The sequence below is a fragment of the Syngnathus acus genome, chromosome 11, assembly GCF_901709675.1.
Source record: "Syngnathus acus chromosome 11, fSynAcu1.2, whole genome shotgun sequence".
In the NCBI taxonomy this organism is placed as follows: domain Eukaryota; kingdom Metazoa; phylum Chordata; class Actinopteri; order Syngnathiformes; family Syngnathidae; genus Syngnathus; species Syngnathus acus.
In genome coordinates this window covers 5,478,030-5,499,587 of record NC_051096.1, presented here as the reverse complement: position 1 = coordinate 5,499,587, position 21,558 = coordinate 5,478,030, and the positions used below count along the sequence as shown (strand labels likewise).

At 44.8% G+C, this 21,558-nt stretch overlaps 4 protein-coding genes and 1 long non-coding RNA gene across 9 annotated transcripts; 3 read left to right on the top strand and 2 right to left on the bottom strand.

Moving 5' to 3' along the window:
- Positions 1-95: 95 nt before the first annotated feature.
- Positions 96-2,462, top strand: ppt1 (palmitoyl-protein thioesterase 1 (ceroid-lipofuscinosis, neuronal 1, infantile)). Its single transcript, XM_037263194.1, has 10 exons — positions 96-205; positions 708-830; positions 924-1,033; positions 1,103-1,230; positions 1,298-1,368; positions 1,440-1,542; positions 1,614-1,704; positions 1,767-1,865; positions 1,935-2,006; positions 2,070-2,462. The coding sequence occupies exons 2-10, from the start codon at positions 716-718 to the stop codon at positions 2,190-2,192; spliced, it is 912 nt and encodes a 303-aa protein (XP_037119089.1). The 5' UTR covers positions 96-205; positions 708-715; the 3' UTR covers positions 2,193-2,462.
- LOC119129857 (adenylyl cyclase-associated protein 1-like) lies at positions 2,378-7,893 on the bottom strand. Of its 4 annotated transcripts, none has more exons than XM_037263190.1 (13): positions 7,749-7,893; positions 5,710-5,814; positions 5,540-5,640; positions 5,386-5,463; positions 5,136-5,279; positions 4,975-5,060; positions 4,690-4,795; positions 4,424-4,601; positions 4,146-4,330; positions 3,921-4,044; positions 3,759-3,841; positions 3,538-3,681; positions 2,378-3,459 (listed from the first exon to the last, which is right to left on the bottom strand). In XM_037263190.1, the coding sequence occupies exons 2-13, from the start codon at positions 5,810-5,812 to the stop codon at positions 3,376-3,378; spliced, it is 1,416 nt and encodes a 471-aa protein (XP_037119085.1). In that variant the 5' UTR covers positions 5,813-5,814; positions 7,749-7,893; the 3' UTR covers positions 2,378-3,375. The 4 variants fall into 4 exon arrangements, with proteins under 4 accessions (XP_037119085.1, XP_037119084.1, XP_037119082.1 ...); XM_037263189.1 differs by having other exon boundaries at positions 7,753-7,893; XM_037263187.1 differs by having other exon boundaries at positions 5,540-5,814.
- Positions 7,894-8,758: 865 nt separating this feature from the next.
- On the bottom strand, positions 8,759-16,712 carry kiaa0319l (KIAA0319-like ortholog). The gene is made up of 24 exons (XM_037263516.1): positions 16,571-16,712; positions 16,076-16,198; positions 15,834-15,937; positions 14,873-15,141; positions 14,704-14,775; positions 14,313-14,529; positions 13,838-13,936; positions 13,593-13,690; positions 13,435-13,522; positions 13,215-13,307; positions 13,015-13,147; positions 12,823-12,928; positions 12,536-12,658; positions 12,298-12,421; positions 12,079-12,211; positions 11,853-12,001; positions 11,628-11,779; positions 11,312-11,450; positions 11,022-11,181; positions 10,779-10,921; positions 10,549-10,671; positions 10,390-10,480; positions 10,208-10,299; positions 8,759-10,137 (listed from the first exon to the last, which is right to left on the bottom strand). Exons 3-24 carry the CDS (start codon positions 15,925-15,927, stop codon positions 9,941-9,943), a joined length of 2,895 nt encoding a protein of 964 aa, XP_037119411.1. The 5' UTR covers positions 15,928-15,937; positions 16,076-16,198; positions 16,571-16,712; the 3' UTR covers positions 8,759-9,940.
- LOC119130034 lies at positions 16,330-16,902 on the top strand. The gene is made up of 2 exons (XR_005099344.1): positions 16,330-16,505; positions 16,595-16,902. It is a non-coding gene; the product is annotated as an uncharacterized LOC119130034 (long non-coding RNA).
- A 962-nt stretch (positions 16,903-17,864) lies between these two features.
- On the top strand, positions 17,865-21,005 carry ncdn (neurochondrin). Of its 2 annotated transcripts, XM_037263518.1 has the most exons (8): positions 17,865-17,915; positions 18,048-18,265; positions 18,377-19,307; positions 19,399-19,571; positions 19,641-19,879; positions 19,944-20,159; positions 20,239-20,372; positions 20,441-21,005. In XM_037263518.1, the coding sequence occupies exons 2-8, from the start codon at positions 18,077-18,079 to the stop codon at positions 20,857-20,859; spliced, it is 2,301 nt and encodes a 766-aa protein (XP_037119413.1). In that variant the 5' UTR covers positions 17,865-17,915; positions 18,048-18,076; the 3' UTR covers positions 20,860-21,005. The 2 variants fall into 2 exon arrangements, with proteins under 2 accessions (XP_037119413.1, XP_037119412.1); XM_037263517.1 differs by lacking the exon at positions 17,865-17,915 and having other exon boundaries at positions 17,928-18,265.
- Positions 21,006-21,558: the final 553 nt, after the last annotated feature.

Here is a 21,558-nt window from a genome sequence, read left to right as displayed (position 1 = left end):
CCGAATGATATCTTCGTGGTGTGCTAGTAAAATATATACCGACGCATTAAAGCGTTATTATATCATAAAAAGTCAACTGGCTAAACAGTTCGTGTGTACTAGAAATCCAGTCACAAGCCACTTTTACTACGGGCCCCGCCCCTTTTCTCTGATTGGCTGTCTGCCTACGCTGTCATGTGATCAAATACAGGAAGTCTTCAGAACGGTGAGTAATGCTTACAAACCTAATTTTATACTTCTAGTGTAAATTTGTACTTTATCGTGTTGTACTGATTAGAACTATGCTTTATTCGTTGTGAATACCTGAAAAGTAAATCTGCGGTCCTTAGCGAACGTGTGGAATCGACGAACTAATAAGAAAGGCCCTGCGATAACCACAAACTAAACAACCACAATGTTTACGTTTTCAAACCACGGATTAAATATCAATGTGAGATCACCAAAAATCAGCTTCTGCAATCAAACGGAAGGACGTTTAGTTGCTCCACAGACAAATGAATAAAGTCATTATTTATTTGTAATGGTTGAATGCTTTCACTTTTATTCTCAGACTTCCTTTTATACTTTTTTAAATTTTGTACGTTTGCACGAGGAAGGGAGCAGCTATCCGAATTTCGTTGTACAACTAAGTTGTAAAACGACAATAAAGGGCATTATATTCTATTTTATTCTATTCTATTATCAGATATCTAACTCATGCTTTGCAGGTTCCAAGATGACACCAGTCGTCCTGTGGTTCCTCTTGGTGGTTCCGGTGGTGCTGGTTGCAAGCAGACCAGCTCAAGGCTCAGTCAATGGGACATTACCTCTGGTTATGTGGCATGGGATGGGTGAGTATAGTACTTAAATTGTGCATTCATATGGTGGGATGAGTTTGATGAGCAATTTAATCCCCCCAAAATATGCAATGGTTATGTGTCCAGGTGACAGTTGCTGCAACCCGCTCAGCCTGGGAGCAATAAAAAAAATGATCCAGCAGGAGATTCCGGGAATTTACGTGCTGTCATTGATGATTGGCGACAATGTTGTGGAGGTCAATATCAGAGTATTTGAAAGTTGCAAGTTCCAAAGATCACATGGATGTCTAATATGTTCCTCACAGGACACAAAAAATGGATTCTTCATGGATGTGAACGATCAGGTGTCCATGGTGTGCAGTCAGCTGTCTGGAAATCCCCAGTTAAAAGGAGGATATAATGCCATGGGATTCTCACAAGGGGCGCAATTTCTGTATGTAACTATTTTGACACTTGAAGGTTTAACATGCGACATTACAAAACACTTCCTGTCTTTGCAGGAGAGCCGTGGCACAGCGATGCCCTTCTCCACCAATGAAGACGCTCATCTCTGTCGGTGGCCAGCACCAAGGTATGAAAATCCACCACCGCCGAGTCCTTGAGGTCCCAAACAGCCACGAGAACCTAATGTGCAATCCTTAGGTGTGTACGGGCTGCCAAAGTGTCCTGGAGAGGCTTCTCACATTTGTGATATGATCAGAAAGGCCCTTAACACTGAAGCTTACAGTGACATGGTTCAAAAACAGTAAATTATCTTATTTCTCCACATTGACTTACATTTATTGCTCCATTTTTAAGCCGCTCTGCTTTTTTCAGCTTGGTGCAGGCCCAGTACTGGCATGACCCTCTGAATGACGACTTGTACAAGAAGCACAGTCTCTTCCTGGCTGACATCAACCAGGAGAGGGTCCGTATGTGGATTGCGAAGTGCACTCGCGAAGATTCTCATTTATTTTTTTTCCCCAAAAGGTTGTAAACGAGACTTACAAGAAAAATCTTCAGATGCTGGACAAGTTTGTCATGGTTAAGTTCCTGCAGGATTCTGTGGTGGATCCTGTTGATTCGGAGGTAAATAAGACTTTTGATTTGCAGCTTTGTTTATTTTTGCGCTAACAACCCGTAACTATCTTATCGTAGTGGTTTGGCTTCCTGAAAACGGGTCAAGCCAAAGAAATTGAAACGCTGCAGGAGAGTGTTCTCTATAAAGAGGTATGTGCGAGTTCAGACATGATAGAATCATTGCTGTAGTTTCTTATTTTTGCTCTGATGTAGGATCGCTTGGGCCTGGCTGCCATGGACAAGGCGGGAAAGCTGGTTTTTCTTGCAACACAAGGAGATCACCTTCAGTTCACTAAAGAATGGTTCGACGCAAACCTGCTGCCTTACTTGCGCTAGGAAAAGAAAATTTCGCTATTTGGCCATGGGAATGCAAAAAGCACAGCACTTGCACTTATCTGTCACATGCTGAGTAGTTAAGGATCAATTTACCAGTCTACTATTTCTTACTTGATTCGTTTTTAAAAGAAAGTTCTGCTGTTAATATGTGTGCATGTCCTAAATAAAAATACAAACAAGAATGTTATCGCAACATTTTAATGATGTCTCCAGTACGAATGAGCAGAAACCTGATTGTGAAACCAACCACCTCCACAAAAAAAGAGAAGAAAATATTAAAGACAACCCACAGCTTCCAAACGCTGACAAACCAAACTTGTCTTGGCGTATGTAATCAAGTTATTAACGATGGAGCCAAGAAGACTTAACATCTAGACATGATTTTCAAGGCCATGATGAAACACCAATTTTTTTTGGGGGGGGGGGGGGCAACTTTTGCATTTTCGAAACAACAGCAGGAGCCCGTCACCAGCAATTAAACTGCTCTTCACCGCATCTTTTCTTTCCACGGAATGTCAAATACTTGGGAATGTGTATACAAGAACACACGATTACAAGTTAGTTTTATTCAAACGATCCGCTTGAGATGAAAACTTTTGATGTCTGACCGGATTTGACTCCTAATTAATGCGTCGGCTAATATACACAACAACTGTTAATATTTTCACTTTATGTGCCACGTGGAGGCTGGAGAAACCATTTAACAAGTGCTTCATGGAATTGCATAATCAGGAACGGAAACCTACCTCGCCGTTAACTGGGGTGAGTGGGTGGGGGGGGGGCTTCGTTAGCCATGAGCAGATAATTCGTGCATGAAGCATCTTGATAACTGTGGCTGCAGAGAAGATATCCACTTAACTATAGCGGCTAATTTAGAACAGCATTATCCGGATAAATATACAGTTGGCAAAGTGCTCCCTGCTGATTGGCTGGAGGAAAGCTTCAGATAAACGCGAGCAGTCCTCATTGGCTGTGGGAAGGGAACAGCGAAAGCTGTGCTTGGCCGAGGAAAAGGGATGGGGCGAAAATGCATGATGTCTGATTCTCGACTCTACAGCGTGTGTGTGTGTGTTAGCTGGTGAGTGCGGGTAATCAGTCAAGGTGGACTTGGCGAAAATAGGGGGAGAGGGGCGTGTGAGGTGCCGGGCAAAGGCGGCCCGGCCCGCACGGCGTGCCGCCCCTTCTATCCTGCAATCTCTGTTGATGTGGTCACGAGCTTGGCGCCGTCCCAGACAGTCTTGAACTGCTCAGGAACCGGGAACTCCGACTGTGGAGCGACGACGACAATTTCAATTTACTAATCGATACACGCATGGCACCACATTAGTATCGAAGGGATACTTACGAAATCGCCATCCTTGCCGGGCACCAGGATGTTCATCTCTGAGCTCTTGGCGCTGATGATCTCGCAGTCCAGCGACTTTTGGCTCAGGTACACGTGGCAACCGTCAGTCTTGTTGATGGAGATGGTGGGAACCCGTCCCAAAACCTGCACATGACGACACGCTCATTTTTTAACGGCGCCTAAAATATGCTTCGCCGAGACGTTCCACGTCGCACACAAACCTGGATTTTGATATCCCTGCAGTTTATGACTTCCACGATGCCGACGACGTCGTCGAACACCAGGCCCATTTTCTTGCAGTTATCTGAAAGGAAAATGAAAGATCATTTTGCTCAGTAGACTTGAAATTTTTTTTTTTTATTCATTTTTTTCCCATCACTTACCCAAAATGATGGAGTTGAGTTTGCCTTTGACCTGCAGAGTGCTGTTGCTACACTTGAAAGCGTAAACCACTTGCTTGAGTTCGGTGTCAGTGATCATCAGACCTTGTTGGCCATCTTGGTTCTCCTGTAGAGTGGGCGCACAAAAAATAAAAATAAAAAATCAGTTTGTTGCTTCGTAGAAGGTCCGACTTCCAACTTATGGGGAGGGAGGTCCGAGTCACATACCACTTTCCACTTCTTCCCGTCCAGCTCGAGAACGGGAGGGGCGCTGCGTGACGGGGCGGCTGATGGAGCCGCTCGGGGAGTCGGGCTGCAGAAGGGTTTTGGGCTGGTGAAGGGTTTTGGTCCGGAGCCAGCTCTGAGTTCAGGATTCTTGTGGGTTTTCTCATCATCCTTAACATGCTTGAGGCCTGGGAAAAAGAAAGCGAGGATACTGAAGAATGATGAACCTAACTTCCAAATTCCTCCCATTTCAAAACAGTCATGTAAATAAAACAGCTTACCCTTGGTGATGTCGGCCCCCTTGTTGATGGACTCAAACAAGGCATTCCGATTGATGGGGTCACTGTCGCCGTGTCCAGACGAGCTGTCCATTGAAAGAGGAGGAGGAGGAGGTCCGGGAGGAGGTGGGGGCGGGGGAGCGCTCCTGCCAGGGGCTGCAGAGGTCGAAGCCACTTGGCCCTGGGGAGCAAATTGTTATCTTTTTGGACTCGCTCTCAACAAACCCTTTATGGCAATAACTGTCGTGTTGACGAAATCGGGCGCTCACGGTTTTGCTCCAGGAAAGACCGGTGGTGTGGTATTGCTTGATGTAATTCTGCAAATCGGTCCAGATTGCCAAATAGGAGCGCACCCAATCCACGTGCGTCTTGTCTCTTTGAACGGAACAGAAACAAAAAAAAAGGTAATGTGATCACAATGAATAAAAACATTTATACAATAACAATAAAACTAGTGATGGACCAATTATCGATCGGGCTAATATTCTGTAAACTTAAAATGATCAAGCAAGGAAAACAAAAATTCAGAAAGCACAAAATAAAGATTTCTTTACTTTTCCTTGTAGTCCTTGAGCACACGGTTGGTGTAGAACATGGCGGCGTCCTGCATCTCTTTAACATACGGGCCTGGTTTTGGGGCCTAGGACAGAAAGAAAACATTATTGATAACCTCAGCATTCAATTCCAATAATCGACCAAAAGAAAATCAGCTCACCACGGCAACCCATCCGAGAGCGGGCACGCTCTCGCTGATGGCGGAGAGGTGGTTGAAATGTTTGGATGTGCGGTTCTTCTCGCGCAGCGCCTGCACTTCCTCGATGGCTTGGGACATCGGCCGCAGGAGGCCGCTCAAAACGTCCTTGGCAAACAGACGAATGGCGTGAAACATGGCAGCCGGGCTGGGTCACGCTTCGAAAATAAAACGGTTTGTATGCTCCGGAATTTCATGGCGAGCTCAAACGTACATCGGCGGGCTTCTGAGCACTGGAGGCTGTTACAAGAACTTGTCTCTGACTGGCAAACGCTTGCTTCATCATTTCTGCCTGTGACGAGGACAAGAACAAAACATGACTGAAGAAAAGACTTTTAAAGACGTGTAACGACGTTCCAGTTACGTACATGTTTCAGGACATCGCCCCCTATCTTCTGACTGTGGCAGTAATATTGACTCATCGGACCGCTGATGATCTCATCAAAGGCCTCAACGTAGGCTGAGACAGCTGTTAACAAAAAATAAATGGCTTTAGAAATCTTATTCTCAACTAGGTTGGTAGGTCTCTTCAAATTACCTCCACCGGCAGAGCCTTCGTTGCAACCGCCAGGGCCCGACATCGCCTCCAGACGGCCCACGGCCAACTCCAGCCGCTGCACCAGACTCGCAAGCTCAGCCATACCTGTGGGGGATTAGAAGCGATTAGGAATCAGTCTCCCAATCAGGACACGCTGATATGGAGTTAGTTAGGCGGGTATGCTTAAAACCTAGCCTGGAGTCTTTTTAATGTCACCAATAAATAAATACAGAAGTCTCAGAAATTATTAATATCTTTTAAATCACATGTATACAATAACACAAGCCAACATCTTACACAACCGAGGGGGGGGGACATTTTGCATTTTTCTACTGCTTAGCTAAGAAAACAGAAGTGAAGCAGGTCAGGACTTGCAAAATACTATGTAGACATCCGACTCTGGGTGTGTTAGAAAACGACTCGGTGACCAAAGGTTGACAATAATTCAAACCTGCAGCAGCACCACACATTGAGAAGGAGCAGTACTTTCATTTCTCAGCCAGTCTTGGAGATAAAATTAGATTAGGGAAGGACACGCAACCACTAATACCCATGACCTAATTGCCTTGTAGTGCCAGTAAAGGAAGGTTTAATTTTCACATTTCCTAATATAAGCAATTTTTGATGGAGTGGCCTCTTGAATTTAATTCAACGCTTAATTGATTAATTGCTTTTGCAAATGTCCAGCCAATATTGGCGGGTGATACTTTTCACATTATGACCAGTGGTCTTTTAAATTACTACACGGTAAATCTAAATAATAAACATTCATACTTAGATGGAGCCTTCTAATACATGATTATACATTTGAGACCTACGTACATCTTTGGGAGACGTTTGTTGTCAAAGAGCGCCACCATGCTGCCGGAAAAAAGCCTGGGAGAGGTTCAGGGGCGGTGAGACGTTCTGGTTAAAGTGCGTTTCAGTATCCATCGGATATTCCACTTTTAAAAAAATCTGAGCTCACCTTTGGATGCGGCTATGCTTCGCATAAATATAGAAACTTTATCAAAAGTTAATTCTAACATTGTTGTTTTTGTCGATGTTGCTAGTTTAATTGGAAATACTACTTTTTTATTAAGAAGAGCTAATTCTATATATCTGATAAACTAGCACTGTTAGAAAGAAAACATACCCATATTCGTTAGTTAGAAGCGGAGTTCTTTGCTTTACGAACAACAAACTCATCCAAAACCTTTTTAAAGTGCATGACGTTAGCAGCACGACAATTCTTTTTTTTTTTTTTTTGGACAAACCTGTGTTTGTTGAAAGCATGAGGCAAATAAACGTCAAACTACCTTACTTCCAAAGTAATCTGAACGTGCAAAACGAAAACAAAGCACGGCCATTGACTTCAGTCAATTGCACTTTAATGCGTCAAATGGATTTGTGATTAGAATTCAAGCCGATACGGCTGGCTGGCTGGCAGTGGGTTTGCGGAATCTGCATTTTCGGCAAGTCCATGAACACCTCACTAGATGAATGCATAATTATTTGTAAATAATTTTAAGTCATGGATTGCAACTTTGACTTGATATGCAAAGATTCATTTTCGAAAAGGCACGCGAGGAGAATTATATAATGCAGCATTGAAAGACCGCAAACTAGAAATCGTAACCAGCGTTTTATTTATATTTACAGTGCAGATACTTGTAAGTTGCAGTTCCGTAAACCGATTACATAATGATTATTTGCTACTTCCCTGTTTGCAATTTTTGCCTGCTTTCGGCATTTCCTGGTTGTCATCGCTAACACGCCCTCCGTTAGCACAAATATGCTAAAATGTTTTTATCCCCGTGGCACTCTTAAAAAAAATAAAACTCATTCATTTACTTTATTCGACTAAAATAAACAAATAAGTGCGATGACTCCAATATGTGCGAAAACTGATGCGGTGGCGTTAGCAGTTAGCAACATCGGCTAGCCGGGTGTGATTTCTGAATGAGGCGGCGCTCCGTTGTGGTTTACGGTAGACGCAAAAAATACACTTTAAAAATGTAACCGTGAAACCACTGCAAGTGCAATAAATGTGATTTTACCTCCTAGAATGGGTCAAGTGTCCACTCAAGTCGTAGATTCGGACGTCGAGTTGTATAGCCTGGGCGAAGCAGACCGAGCTTGGTCTTTTTCTTCCTGGATGAACTTACCCAGCTGTCACCGCGCTTCGTTTCCGCCCTTGTCTGTGCGAGCCGTTCCTTTGCCATATAAGGCGTATAAAGAAAATTATGGAGACAAGCGCAAAATAATAATCCCCTTTTCATATTTCATGGCAGCGCCGTGCTCTATTGAAAGCACGCGTTGTTTTCAATGTAAATGTAATCATCAACATGAGCGAGATTGCAATTTAAACCTGTAAATTGGTTTTCAAACTGGTGGGTCATATTCCAAAGACATGTCATCCTAATAATCGATTTGATTAATATCAATAAAAGTGTTGAATTTACCGTAAGTATATTTTTACATCCTTAAAACACTACATTCCCCATAATGCAACAGTGAGTTGTATCCACTTTTAACATCATTCAAACGGCTTGTCACTAAAACCAGACTTTCTTTTTTTTAATCTATTTGTAATCTCTATTTTGGCAAGCATACAAGAAAAAAAGATTAAAACCTGACAAGACAAGCATGCAGTGAATATTTCAACTGTTTGGAAAGGTCACACAAAACTCATAAGGGCCTGGCCTTTATTTAACGAGAAAATAATTTCCTCAGAATGCATGATAATCTTTACCTCAGCTTCAATTACGCACAATACTGAGGGCAGTTGTCCATAATAAAATTGTTATGGCCCCATTCTCGCTGTTGAGTTGTAATGGAGTGGCAAAGGACACCCAATAGCGTTAATAGGTTAATAAAAGTCAACAAAGACAGACGATGATCACACATCTATTCTGCTTGGTGTCCCCACAACACCATGGAATGATCATTTTGCAATCTTTTGTAATATAGAATTTCGCATAAATGAACACACAATTATGACCCAAAGTGGTCTCGAGTGTTTGCAGTAAGGGAACATACAAACAACTGTCCTCCATCAAAGCAAGAATAAAATGAAGTCTTTATTCTAATTCCCAGATTATCCAGTTGTATCAAATCACACAGCACAAACATAATCCTTCCGCTAAACCTCATTTAAAACGTTTTAAATGACTCTCCCTTCGTCATTGTTCCACATTCTTTTGTTTCTGCCTTCACAGTGAACTCCAGCAAAGTCAAGACAGATATTGAGTTGGCACTTGGGTGTGCTTAATTTGACTTCGTCTACAGCTCGAATGAAGAAAGAAAAACCACAAAGCAGTGCAGCATATTTGACCTCATCATGAGATGATTTGACAGTACAGTGCACATTAATCTGCAAAAGTCATTACTTCACATTAATTATGGACTGAGATGAGACGGTGACATATAATCCTTTTAAGAGTGTGGAACTCAACTTCCGGGTTCTCTCGTGTTTCACATTCGGCATGCAAAGTGAAAAGAAAGAAATCATTTGGTTTTAGCTTATTCTTCACGCAAAGCTACGGAAAAGCTCCTCTCGTTATATTCACGGCAATAATTGCGTGAAGAATACATGAGAGACTTCAACATGAAACAAAAGTGCATCAATCAACTGAATCAAAGCGGGAAGATTTTTTGCTCAAGGTGGTGTCTTCATTCATGTTGTATGCTCCGGTGTGTGTTCATTTGTGTGGGTCGGAACTTTCAGATTACAAGCAGGATTTGGGCTCCATCCGATCAAACATCACAACGCAGGCGAAAGACAGCTACACGCACATACAATACTTTGAAGATGTTTTGGCACATCAGCCAGGAAAAAGGGTTAGTTCCAGATCCGGAATGACTGCAAGTGGTCATGCACTTCTTTTTTTTTTTTTTTTTTTTTTTTTGCCGACCTCTCAATTTATAAATGTTTGCTAGCGTCCTGCTAACCTGTAACAGTGTGAAGACAGTTCTGTGCATTCGTGCAGGTCGACTAGAAGCAAAGTTTGGAAGTACGACGGTGGTGGCGGTTTGCTGGTTTCACTTTGTGAGTCACCTTGGTAATGTCTCAGTTTAAATAATCAGGTGCTGATATTCATCTATTCAAAAAAAAAAAAACAGCGCTCACTCTTTTTCCTCTGCCATGGCTCAGTTTTTCAGTGTAACAGTGTTTTCAAGTTCCACGTGTTCCAGGAGGGGTGAAATGAAGAAGCATTAAGGACGGATCAGTGTGCTTCACCTGGTTTTGCTATAACAGCTCTTCTCTGGGCTTCTTTCCTCTCACGGGACCCTGGCCGTTCCTCAAGGAGCCGTTTTGCGGTCGCAGAAGGTGACCGCGCTCCTGCTCCGTCCACGAAAACCCAACCTGCCCGTCATCGCTTTCCAAGTCTGAGTCGGAGTGCATGAGGGCAGACGAGGTGGGGGCGGGTACTGGCTTGATGCGCCCTGGGGAGGTGAGGTGGCACCCGAGCGATTTTAGCCATTGTGTGCACGCTATCAAAACATCCAAACTTACCAGCTCTGGGCGGTTGGAGCTCCAAAGCGTCTTGCTCGTCAGCTTCCAGTATTTTATAACGGCTTTTGCTTCTGCGTGCTTTGCTTTTACGTCTTGTAGGAAAACAGAAAACAAATACACAATCATGCTATGGCACAGAGTAAGAAATGATTACTAAAAAGTCTTTAGTAGAATCATCTCACCTGTTACAGCAACACACACACCCCCAGACCACCGTCGCCACGGCAACCACAATCATAAAGGATGCTATGGTCACATAGAGTACGCTCCACTCTGCAAACAAAAACATTTATCAAATCGATACAAAATGGTCATTTCTTTAAAGTTCCGTCTCGACTTACCGCAGTTGCTCTCGGCGTCGCCGAACTGAGCTCTGATGAAGTTCTCCATCCAGAAAGGATGGCACACACAACGTCGAGTGAATGAGTCACACTCGCCATGACTGGAACAGTTCAGTTGGCAGACTGTGGGAAGACAGCAGATATAATGGGGTTTTATAAAATATCTATAAATTATGAAATGATTTCAAACAGGAGAACTTTACATAGTGTAAGTACAGTACGGAACTCACTGACGGTGTCCACCCGCAAGGCCTTGTAAATGAGAAAGTCGTTCTTTTGTTTACGCAGTTTGTTGCGCAAGCTGAGTGCAACGCTGTAACCGGACAGAGGAGGGCGCCCTGGACCGCCTGACACCAGAAAAACCAACCTGGTACTGAGGCCAAAACAAAAGAGGGAGAAAGTAGCACTCTAATCATAACATTCCAGACCCCCTTCCCCAAAAATATTTTTCTTTCCCTAACATAACGACTCACCTGTGCTCATTGAACGCACCGATCTCTCGAACGATGATGTCGCTATCGAGGACGCCGAGCAACACTCCGACCTGCCGCAGCAGCATGTCACGTTGACGGTGGGAAACCTGCGTTATTGGCACCTCTAAGACCAGCTCCACCTGGTCACGCTCCCACGGGTCTGACCGAGAGTCAAAACAAACAAAGAGTCAAGCGGAGCTGAAACATTTCAAACTGCCAACGCGTTCAATTTAATCCCACGGTAGCAAAATCATTCAGTCGTGTTTCAATACTTGCTCATCTGAGCGTACCGGGCTTGACTTCCAACGTGCCGCTGTCCGTGTTGATTTGCCCTTTGCTGTCTGTGACAGTCAGAGTGAAGCTATACTTGCCCGGCACAAGGTTTCCCAGAAACAAGACAGCTTGGTGATCAGAGTTGTTCAGCACATCCTGTGAAAGGAGTGAGACGTTTGTTCAGTTGGCTGCGCAATACGTCAACAACTCAATTTGGCAACTTCGACTTCCTGTCTGGCGAGATGCCTTTCGACTGATGCACTCAAAAGTGAAACTGTATGGATGACTTACGGTAAGTCGAGAAGCTTGGCACAAAATTGTCAACAAACTCACCCCAGCAGCGGGGCTGCTGTCATCTCTGGTCCACAGGTAGCTGATGCCACCTTTGTCATCCGTGGAGCGAGATCCATCCAGAGTGGCGGTCCGCACCGGCAGAGAGACGGGCGGGCTGGAAACCACGCGAGCCACAGGGGGCTGGTCCAGTTCTGAAAGTAGTCCAAGCCAAGACATTAATAAAATAAGCAAAACAAATCCCTCTGAGTAATCTTCTGCCCCCACCTTCTCTGGCGATGACCGTGACTGTGTCGCTACTCTGCAGCTTCCTCTCGTCGGTCACCGTCAGGGTGAACTCGTAAGTGCCCACCTCCAGGCCTGTCACCGTGGCAACGGCACTGTCTGCGTTCTCAATCTTCACACCATCAGGACCCCTTGGCAGAGGGAATCAAGGATTAAAGCAGAATGCTTTTTTTACGCCGTTAGCTCATCGTAACTAACCACCACTTACTTGGTCTGCTTCCAATGGTAGGTGACTATCTTTTGGTCATCGCTGCTCTTACTGCCATCCAGTATCGTTCGATCAACCGGTAGAGTCAGTTCTTTTTCCGGTCCCGCGTCTGCCACAGGTGCTTTATTGTTTTCTGCAGGGATGGAAAATGAGGCAGGGTGGACAGAAAAGACCACCTTCACGCTTTTATCAAGGCATGGAATGGCGGAATGTGTTTACCTGGCTGCACAATAACCGTGACATAAGCCGTGTCTTGCTGTCCGGTAGAGTCGGTCACAGTGAGTTTGAAAGTATAATCGCCCTCTTGCATGGCTGATAGCTGCAAGGTCTGTGTGCGCACGCCCTGCAAAATACAAACACATGACCTGTTTTAAAAAGAAAACAAACAAAAAAAAAAACAAATAGAGAAATGTGCCTCGCTCAGCAAAAAAATAATCACGATCCCAAAAAGACTCACTTGCATCTCCACCACCTTGTCTTTGCTCTCGGGACTGAGGGACCATTCATAGGCGAGGGAGTCGTGGTCATCTGTGCTCTGGTTGCCATACAGCGTGATGGAATTACGTGGTAAGGTGATGACCTGCGTAACGGAAAATAAAAAAAATAAAAAAAATAAAGTTTTTAAAAGACAGCATCGTTATCAGTCAAGTTTTGTGAAAGTCAACATGCTAAACAAACTGCTAAAAATAATTTTCCTCCTACAAATCGTTTTATTGCGCCAGAGTATTGTGTACAAATGTTGACCTGGTTGGGGCCGGCGTTGGCCTCGGGCTTGTAATCTTTGGCTTTGTTGACAGACAGGGTGGCCAGTGTTGAGTCTTGGGCGCCATCGGAGTCGGTGACAGTCAAACTGGCAAAGGAAAACAAAACAAAATCTGATTAAGTACCGAGATCTGCTTCCTGGAGTAAGAAGTTAACCAATTCATAAACGTTTACTTGAACGTGTAGTTCCCCGGGACCAAGTTGGTGAGCGTGAGGACGGGCGTGTTAGCAGACACCTTCTCTTCCCTGAGGGGACCTTTGACCTCCTCCCAGTGCCACGCCACTACTTTGTCATCATCTTTGCTCTCTGAAAACATATCAAAACATTTCAAACGTAGCATCAACCTGCAAAACTGTTTGATTGAAAGACTCACGGCTTCCGTCTATCACCGTCGAGCTTGTCGGCAAGGAGATCTCTTGGAACTTTGGGGAAACTACGGCAACGGGGGGTTTGTTTACCCGCGGCTCTGTCAGGTGGAAAACAAGAACTTAACATGCTTAGTGAGGTGTACGACTGGAGACTCAGACTTATCTTCATTAGCATGCTGTGTTACGTAAATATGACTATCATTTTTTTAAAAATATTTCTCTTACCTGGTTTGACAGTGACATTGACGTAACCTTCTCCATGAGCACCTCCTCCAGCCACGGTCACCTCAAACTCGTACAGACCAACTGTGAGCTGAGGAAAATAAATTCAAGAAATCTGAAGTTTAAAAAGCATTCGTGTCAGATTGTGATGAAGGCTGTACCTGGCTGAGTTTTAGGGTCTTGCTGTGCTTTCCTTCCATCACCCCACTGTAATCTTTGGGATGAGTTATCAGACGCCAATCAAATATATATTTTGAATCTGTTGGGAAGCGGTGCCATGAAAAGTGAGTAAATACCAAACTGCTCATGCGGTGACTGATAAGGATCATTTTTGAACTGGTGGATTTGCAACTTGCTTCATTCAAGCGTGTCAAGGAAGGAAAATGAATCGAGTTGTGCGACTCACCTGGCGTAGGGGCCGGCACCACGAATGCGTTAAGCTCGACCGAGCTGCGCGGTAGCGTGACCTCAACGCTCTCCCCTGCCGACACCACCAGCTCCCTCACTGGCATGGGAAAAAAAAAAATCAGGTGATGCCAATAATACGGCGTGACAATCAGGGTTAATATCCTCGTGGAGGCATTTTATTGGAACATATTAATTATTAACCAAATGTTAGCTTGAACTTGTTCGGAGCATTTTTTTTATGAGCTTCAAAATGTCCAAAAAGTTATGTTGTAGAAAATAAAACTGGGTCAAAACTGAAACGTGATAGTAAGCAATTACAGATGGCAGCGCGTCTGCGTTGTGCGTCAATCACTTAATCTTATTTCGACCCAGTGATGACCTTTACGCAATATCTCCTTTGCCGCTGTGTATACAACCGTAGCTATTTCCACGCTAGGCTTATCTGCTCTGAAACCATGACATGCATTTCTTACCAGCCTGTGTTGGAGTTACGGCTACGCTGACGGTAGTCGTTGCGGTCGTGCTGACATCACTCGTATTGGAAGACGCGGCGGTGTCGACGAGAGTGGCGTTCTGCTGTGAGGCGGGTTCGCTCGTCCTGTTGGTAGATTGATTGACGTTCTTATGGTCTCCTTCGGGAACGACGCTTGGGCTCGGCGCCAACTGCGCTGGTTCAGATTTGGGAATTTCCTGAAGAAAGTTGTACAAAGTCGAAATTTAAAACGGGTCTAAACTGTGACAGTGCATTTTTAACGCATTCCTGGTTCAAGTTGAAACTGTTAATGAAGGTCTCGATGAATTAGAATGGAAAAACAAAAACTGTCAATCATAAAGCGAAGCAGACTTTCTAATTACGGTAATTACCGAGCTCGGCTGTTGTGGTTGCACTTCTTGACTCGCCTGACGAACGCTCCTCCCTCTTTTCGTGGGAGAACCCTTCCAACCACAAATACAGCATTTCCAAAAATGATCCATTCATGCATCAAAATGATTTTAGGTGTATTGCTAATTCTGATACTGTTGTCAGTTATACCTTGCTTAGTATCTGAAGGAGTCCGAGAGACTCCTGATGAGGTTGAGGCAGAAACAAGATGGGACAGCCTCCCTTGAGGGAGCAACTAAGAAGCACACATCGGCCACCGAGACTCCACACCGCCTTGCAATTGGGCCTCAAGCAGCACGTCTCCCAACACGTCGCTCCGCCTTGGCCGTCCGCTAGAGGGGACCAGCCCAGGCCGACGACGCTTGTCCAGTGGAGCCCCAGCACCCCTCCGGTAACGTGGCACATATTTGCTGATACACCTAGAGGGGGAAAAAAATAAATAATCATCTTGGCTGAGCTCGTATGTTGAAAAACGAGTAATGTTAGTTGATTTGAGGCGATGACAAAAAAAAAGTGTCATCTTGGATCTCATACAGTGATGACGAATGCCGTCATGCAACAAGCCAACCAGCTCATCCTGCTCAAGCAACTTTCGGCATGTGCGGAGAGGAAGGCAGGGATCAGAATGTGTTGACAAAAGCGCCGCTAAATGGCTCAACTGTCACTAACCGAACATTTCTCAACTTGAATAGTCTGAGAGTGGAAATTAGGCTTTTCCTTGACAACAAGACGCTGATTAGGGCCCAAACTCAAAACTCCACCCTCTGAGGTGACCACAATGAGAAACTTTATCCTTGCAAGAAAACACTTGAGTTGCTCTGAGAAAACCCGTGATTTGTTCAAAGACCTCTTTGGCCTCGGTTCAGTCACTCCACCTCTTGTCCACTCTTCTCCCGTCAGCAACATCCAGTCAAACAGAGCACTTATTGTTCTCTTTCCACATTGGGAACCCCATCCCCCAATAGTCTGATTGGATCAGAAGAGTAACAAACAAGCAAAACGGACTCCAAAGAGGATGAGGACACACCTTATGTAAACCATTGTGTTCCTGATGTCAATTTATCATTAGTCAATAAATGTCCTTTCAATTTTTTAATTGGGTTTGTTTTACCTGTAGGAGGGGCCAAAAGCCAGAGGTGGGTTAGCGGTAGGAGGAGGAGGTGTGGTAAACTCCAAGTGAGTAGATGCTGGTATGCAGAAGACATTTTAAATGACCTAAAGAGAAAAGATTATTTTGAATTATATTGTGACAATTTTAACAGCTGCATGCCTGCAGTCACACCCGAGAAGTGTTGCAACGGTTGGGCGTATATTTCTCAAAAGTGCGGCCTGTTTGACGGCACCGAAATTTACCGGCAGGCCGACGCTGAAGTTGAGACAAGTCAGGCACAGCGTGGAGCTAGGTTGGCAGCAGATTGGTGGAGAAACGAGACCAACGATGTGTGCAGGAGATGCGGCATGGCTGTCAGAATCAACCTATTAAAAAGCACATTAACAATGAGAACTCCTTGGGTGATGGGAGATTAACATTTCATAAAAAAAACCTGTCTAGATTTGATGTCTTCCAGGAAAGTGCATGAGTGGATTCTACTCATACTATTCTTACTTTTTCAGATGAGTTGTCAAGGAAGCAGGAAACACAGACCTTCCATATCAACAAATCATTTTTACCAGGAAGAGCAGCGCTTCGAAAGCCAACTAGCTGACACAAACCCGATGACACGGTCCGCTTCCATCCTCCTCGGGTAGCATCCGAGCATTTGATGCTTAAAAAACACCCCAGGTAAAAATAATCCCTCCATTTGTTTACACAAAAGTGATTTATTCACATTTATTTCACCGTCTTACCAATTTGTTTTTTGATGCCTCAAGGCTGGGTGAGACTGTCAACATGTGCAGCAGCAGAAGACATCTCGTTCACCTAGGTTGATGACAGCGTGGAGGCGTTTCGGTCTAAAAGGATCTTTTTCGCCAATCCATAAGGACAACAATGACCGAGAGGTGCAGGTGGCAACTTTGTTTCCTTGCCCTTCTCAGCTGAAGCAGGAAGATGGAAGGTCTCTCTTGAAATCCCACGCACAGGCTTTGAAAAGAAGAAATGTATTTTAATCATCTCCAATTAAACAGGCACATTCCATTGGACCTTGTGCTGCCTGGTGATAAAAATCACACCTGCAGCATTGCTTGGCTCGGCGCATGTGATTTAAAACACAAGCCAGCTCATCTGCACGAGTCTCCATTATCATATTGTAGTCATATGAGGCCGATTTGCGCCGGCTTGGCGAGTCATTACATTAACACGCCATTGCAAACGCTTGGATCCGAAATCTGCCGCATTTGGCGGATCACTTTATGCATTGCAAAGTAGTGTACCTGTTCAATCCTGGATCCTTTAAGGCACCTTGAACCAAACAGCTGCTGGCATCGCTATGACTTATTTACGCGCTGTGGCCACGCGTGGGATTTTCCAAAATGCAACTCCCACCAATACGATTCAGAAGAAAACGGTAGTCGTGCTCATTCGTCTTTCATTTGTCGCGATCGCCGTGGCGTGTTCGATCCTTGTTGTTCCCTTCAGTACAGTAAATTTGGTCACTATCCTTCTCACTTGTTCAGCTGATGTGCCCCTATAAGCTCAATCAAGGTACTTCTAGGACATGGAAGCACTTCCGTTAGCACTGTCAAAATAAAATATAAAACACGCCAGTAATTTCCTTTAATAAGTGATGAAGACACAATGACACATATATTTACTTATTGTAAAAGCAAATTCATGAAGATAGTAACCCAAGATTATAGAATGCATAGACGTTTAACGTAAACACATTGACTCTCCAGTGGTTAATGAAGGACACATTAATGTGTCTTAATCTTACTATTTCCGGTCTGCGCCACAACTACTAAAGACGAATTGTCAAACATTAATACTCACCTTATTGACTTTGTTGCACCACTCGGAATTACACTAGAAGATTGGTTAAAGAAAATAAATGGCGTGGAATGTAAATTTTCGATAAATATGCCAAACATCGCTTCACCGACGTTTCAAAAATGGCGATGGCACTTTCCAACTACCGTTGCTGCGATTGGGCAACTGAATATGTCAGAGCGTTTTCATTGGTTACTTGTCATTTACTTTGACATTCCACTTCCGGTGGGAGCCCATGAGAAGCGCGCAGGATCTCTCATCCAAGTGAGCGATTTTTAAATAAATCATTTATATTTTCTTATCACTGTAATCAAGAATAGCAGCTAAAACGCGATGCTGGTTTCCTAACAGCAGTGCATTGCAAACCGCTAATGATCACATCCTAACTTTTTTGAGTACATTCTCCATGACATTGTGAAGCCACGATGGCAGAAGGTCCAACAGTGAGTGATCAGTTCTCCGGAGGAGAAGAGCAAGCAGAAGAAAGTGGAGGATGTCCAGAAAATGATGCGGGAGGTGGTCTGACGGATGCTAAGAGGGATGTGTTGGAGAGATGCCTCCACGCTCTCAAACATGCTAAAAATGATAGCCAGACAATGGCTGCACTTCTTTTGGTATGTCACCATCGTCTCTCCTTATCTAATGAGATCTTTGACGCAACCGATCATGCATCTCCAATGTGCACGATCACGAACCCATATTTGGTCAATTCTCTCCATTCCCAGATCACGCGCTTGTGCCCGGCTTCCCGATTGGACAAACCCACCTTGAGGCGAATCTTTGAGGCTGTTGGTCTCAATCTTCCAGCTCGGCTGTTGCTGACTGCAACGAAGGGGATTGGGGACCCTGTATTGCCCCCCGATGAGCTCATTTCATTGGGGACGGCTCTGTTGTCTGCCTTAAGCACAGATCCAGACATGGCCTCTCAGCCTCAGCTCCTTGCCACCATTCCGCTACTGCTGGGAATTCTATCTCATGGTTCGGCCAACCAACAACAGACCTGTGATGAAAATGGAGAGATCAGCGAGGAAAAGTACGATGATGATGTAGCATCACCTGGAAAGCTTGATGAGGTCATAGCCGCTGACTGTTACCAGGTTCTGACATCCGTGTGTGGCCAACCCAGAGGTCCTGAACATCTGCTGAACCGAGGTGCTATACCCGCTCTCTGCCAGGCTTTAGAAAGAAACCAGACCTTGAGTCAGAAGATGGGGCTTCCCTTGCTTGTTTGCCTCCTCTCGGGTAAAACCAAAGATAAAGCGTGGCGCAAACACTCGGCCGAATTGCTGCCGCTGCTGGTGAAGATGTCCGAGGACTTCTGCAAATCCACAGATCAAACCAGGCTGGATATGTGTTCCCAGTTGGTCGATGTTCTACCCCCAGGAGGGTTCACAGTAGAGAAGGACATCCTGAGGGAAGTCGTGAGCCGAGTGTGGGGGGGACTACGACCTTTGGTACAGTCAAAGTTGACTCCGAGGCAAATCGGGCCAGTTTTGGTGCTCGGCGCTTGTCTGCTTGATTTGTATGGTTGGGAGCTGGCTGGACCGCCAAAGGTCTGCTGCTTACTGGTTAATCGGGCTTGTGTGGAGGTTCGGATGGGATTAGAGGAACCGCCTGGGAATATTTTGAGCCAAGACCTGCAGGACACACTCACAGGTAGTTGATGAGCAATAAATAATGAGGTCATAAATGAGATTAGGTGCTAATGTGTTCAAACACAATTTACCTTCTTCTCTTTATTGCCCAGGTTGTTATCGAATCATGGAGGCGGCCATCGAGCAGGCCTGCAACCCGGCTGTTATGTCCGCTGCTCCACCCGCTCAGAGTTCCATCACCTCCTTAAGTCTACAGCAGAGCAAGCAGGTCCTTGGCGTACTGGAGGAGGCCTTCTCGGCTCTGATGTACCACTTGCAACAACAGGTAAAGTTTTGGTGGACCGTGCCGGAGTTCCACTTAGTGCAAATGATTGATCTCTTCCTGTTTTCCAAGATGGACCCGAGTCGCTATGGCGACCCTTTTATCTTCGCCACATTCCGCTGCTTGTGCTCATGGCTGGCCGAGGAGACTTCCTGCCTTAAGGAGGAAGTGACCACGCTGCTGCCAGTTCTCATCGAGTACTCACGGAGCCACTTAATGGCTGCGAATTCCGAGCAGGCGCTCTCCAACTGGATGGATGAGATGTCCGTCGTCAATGAGAAGGAGACCTGGACGGGCAAAGAGGCGCTTAGGTACAAAAACAAGACCACATTAATGAATTGATTTGAGTATTTTTGACTTTTCTCCTATCTTCAGGTATCTTCTGCCAGCTCTGTGTCACCTGTCCGCCGAGGAAGGTCCCAGGAAGGTGCTGCTGGCTCTCGACACGCCGGCTTTGCTGGTGTACTACCTTTCGCACAGCTTTACTTCCTTGAAGGGTAAAAGCGGAGCATCGTCAGTGAGGGAGCCCAGCATGGAGACGGCCTGCTCGGCCCTCTTGAACTTCTCCGTCACCGAGCCTGAAAGAGTCAGGTAGCAGCCAAATGTCAATCTCCATTCAGTGAATGGGATTTCTTCTCATATTTATATTTGATGGTGCATTGTTTTCCAGGAAGGATCAATGTTTCATAACTTTGGAGAAGCACCTGAGTGAAGCACTTCCTGTTTTGGTGCACAAAGCTAGCCTCCTTGTCCTTGCAGCTAATTACTGCACATTGGGTCTGATGATCGGCAGACTGAAATCAGGTAATGTTTTAAGTGAGAATCAATCTTGAACAGAAGTGTGAAAACAAAATCTACCTTCTTTATTCCAGGTTCAGCTGAAGCCAGTCAGAGACGCTTCTTTTCCACAGCTCTCCGCTTTCTCCACAGCGCTCTGGACTCTGCGCTCAGTCCAGGGCCGGTCAAGGTCAGCCCAGGTTGGGAGGAGAGCTGGGATGAAGTCGCCGAGCTCTGGAGGCTGGCTTTGCAGGCTTTGGGGGGCTGCTTTCGTTCTCAGTCGTGGTTGACGGCGCTGGTCAGAGAGGAAGGATGGTTGAGGAACACGCTGGGCATCTTGGGTTGCTGTAGCGCACTACCGGACCAGCACACGCAGGAGGCCCTCGAGGAGGCTCTGTGTGCCTTAGCCAACCAGTGCCCACTCTGCAAACAGGACATTGGAGATGCTATGAAGAATGATAAAGGCGCTTTAAACTCCATGAGGAACCTTAAGAAGGTGATAGGAGTGAAATAAATAAAGTAAAAAGCTTTAAACACTTGCAGAAGTTTGTAACGAAGGGAAATTCTGATGCCAATGTGTATTTGTTTCAATTGATCTTATTTTCAGAATTATGTCAAGGTTACCGAATTTAATAAAAATATTTTCTTACAGAATATTAATCCTTGTTTCCTGCGTTACACTTAATTTCATTCCCAAAAGTAACTGAGTAGTGTAGTTCTTCACGTTGACCACAAGATGGTGCTGTGGAACTTGTTTTTCTTTTTAACCTGTTCCTGTAATTATGACACTGTTAATATATTTGGATCGCGATCCTATAGGATCAAAAACACTATTCAAAGTGAGAGATACTTAGAAGTTCAGCAAAGCTCACAACTACAACAAGGAATAAACAAGATGGGTAGCTAAAATTCATAACTAAGCAATATTCGAAGTATAAAGCTATAATTTCTGATACATCATTAGTTGTGGAAGTGATCATCAATACATTGCAATTTATGATATAAATAAATTGGATGTCAGTAGATGTTTGAGAATTGGACTGAAATAAAAGCTTTTAAAAACAGCAAAGTTAAATATAACCGAACAGTGTTCAGGCAGTGATTCTTTCATGTGCCACCAGAGGGAGCCAGTATATACTAGTGGGAGCCTTCCTAGACTTATGGGGAATCCCTGCTCTACAAAAAAAAAAAAAACGTCCAAAAAAAGTTTCAA

What these genes read in the sequence shown, in the direction of transcription:
- ppt1 (XM_037263194.1), top strand. Translation starts at nt 716, where the DNA reads ATGACACCAGTCGTCCTGTGGTTCCTCTTGGTGGTTCCGGTGGTGCTG. An exon ending in CTGACATCAACCAGGAGAGG is followed by an intron (nt 1,705 to 1,766) that starts GTCCGTATGTGG and finishes TTTCCCCAAAAG; the next exon opens with GTTGTAAACGAGACTTACAA. An exon ending in AGAGTGTTCTCTATAAAGAG is followed by an intron (nt 2,007 to 2,069) that starts GTATGTGCGAGT and finishes GCTCTGATGTAG; the next exon opens with GATCGCTTGGGCCTGGCTGC.
- LOC119129857 (XM_037263187.1), bottom strand. Translation starts at nt 5,812, where the DNA reads ATGGCTGAGCTTGCGAGTCTGGTGCAGCGGCTGGAGTTGGCCGTGGGC. An exon ending in GTGCTCAGAAGCCCGCCGAT is followed by an intron (nt 5,280 to 5,385) that starts GTACGTTTGAGC and finishes CTGTTTGCCAAG; the next exon opens with GACGTTTTGAGCGGCCTCCT. An exon ending in GTCTTTCCTGGAGCAAAACC is followed by an intron (nt 4,602 to 4,689) that starts GTGAGCGCCCGA and finishes TTTGCTCCCCAG; the next exon opens with GGCCAAGTGGCTTCGACCTC.
- kiaa0319l (XM_037263516.1), bottom strand. Translation starts at nt 15,927, where the DNA reads ATGTCTTCTGCATACCAGCATCTACTCACTTGGAGTTTACCACACCTC. An exon ending in AACCACAACAGCCGAGCTCG is followed by an intron (nt 14,530 to 14,703) that starts GTAATTACCGTA and finishes AACTTTCTTCAG; the next exon opens with GAAATTCCCAAATCTGAACC. An exon ending in GGTGCCGGCCCCTACGCCAG is followed by an intron (nt 13,691 to 13,837) that starts GTGAGTCGCACA and finishes GCTTCCCAACAG; the next exon opens with ATTCAAAATATATATTTGAT.
- ncdn (XM_037263518.1), top strand. Translation starts at nt 18,077, where the DNA reads ATGGCAGAAGGTCCAACAGTGAGTGATCAGTTCTCCGGAGGAGAAGAG. An exon ending in CAATGGCTGCACTTCTTTTG is followed by an intron (nt 18,266 to 18,376) that starts GTATGTCACCAT and finishes CTCCATTCCCAG; the next exon opens with ATCACGCGCTTGTGCCCGGC. An exon ending in CCTGCAGGACACACTCACAG is followed by an intron (nt 19,308 to 19,398) that starts GTAGTTGATGAG and finishes TTTATTGCCCAG; the next exon opens with GTTGTTATCGAATCATGGAG.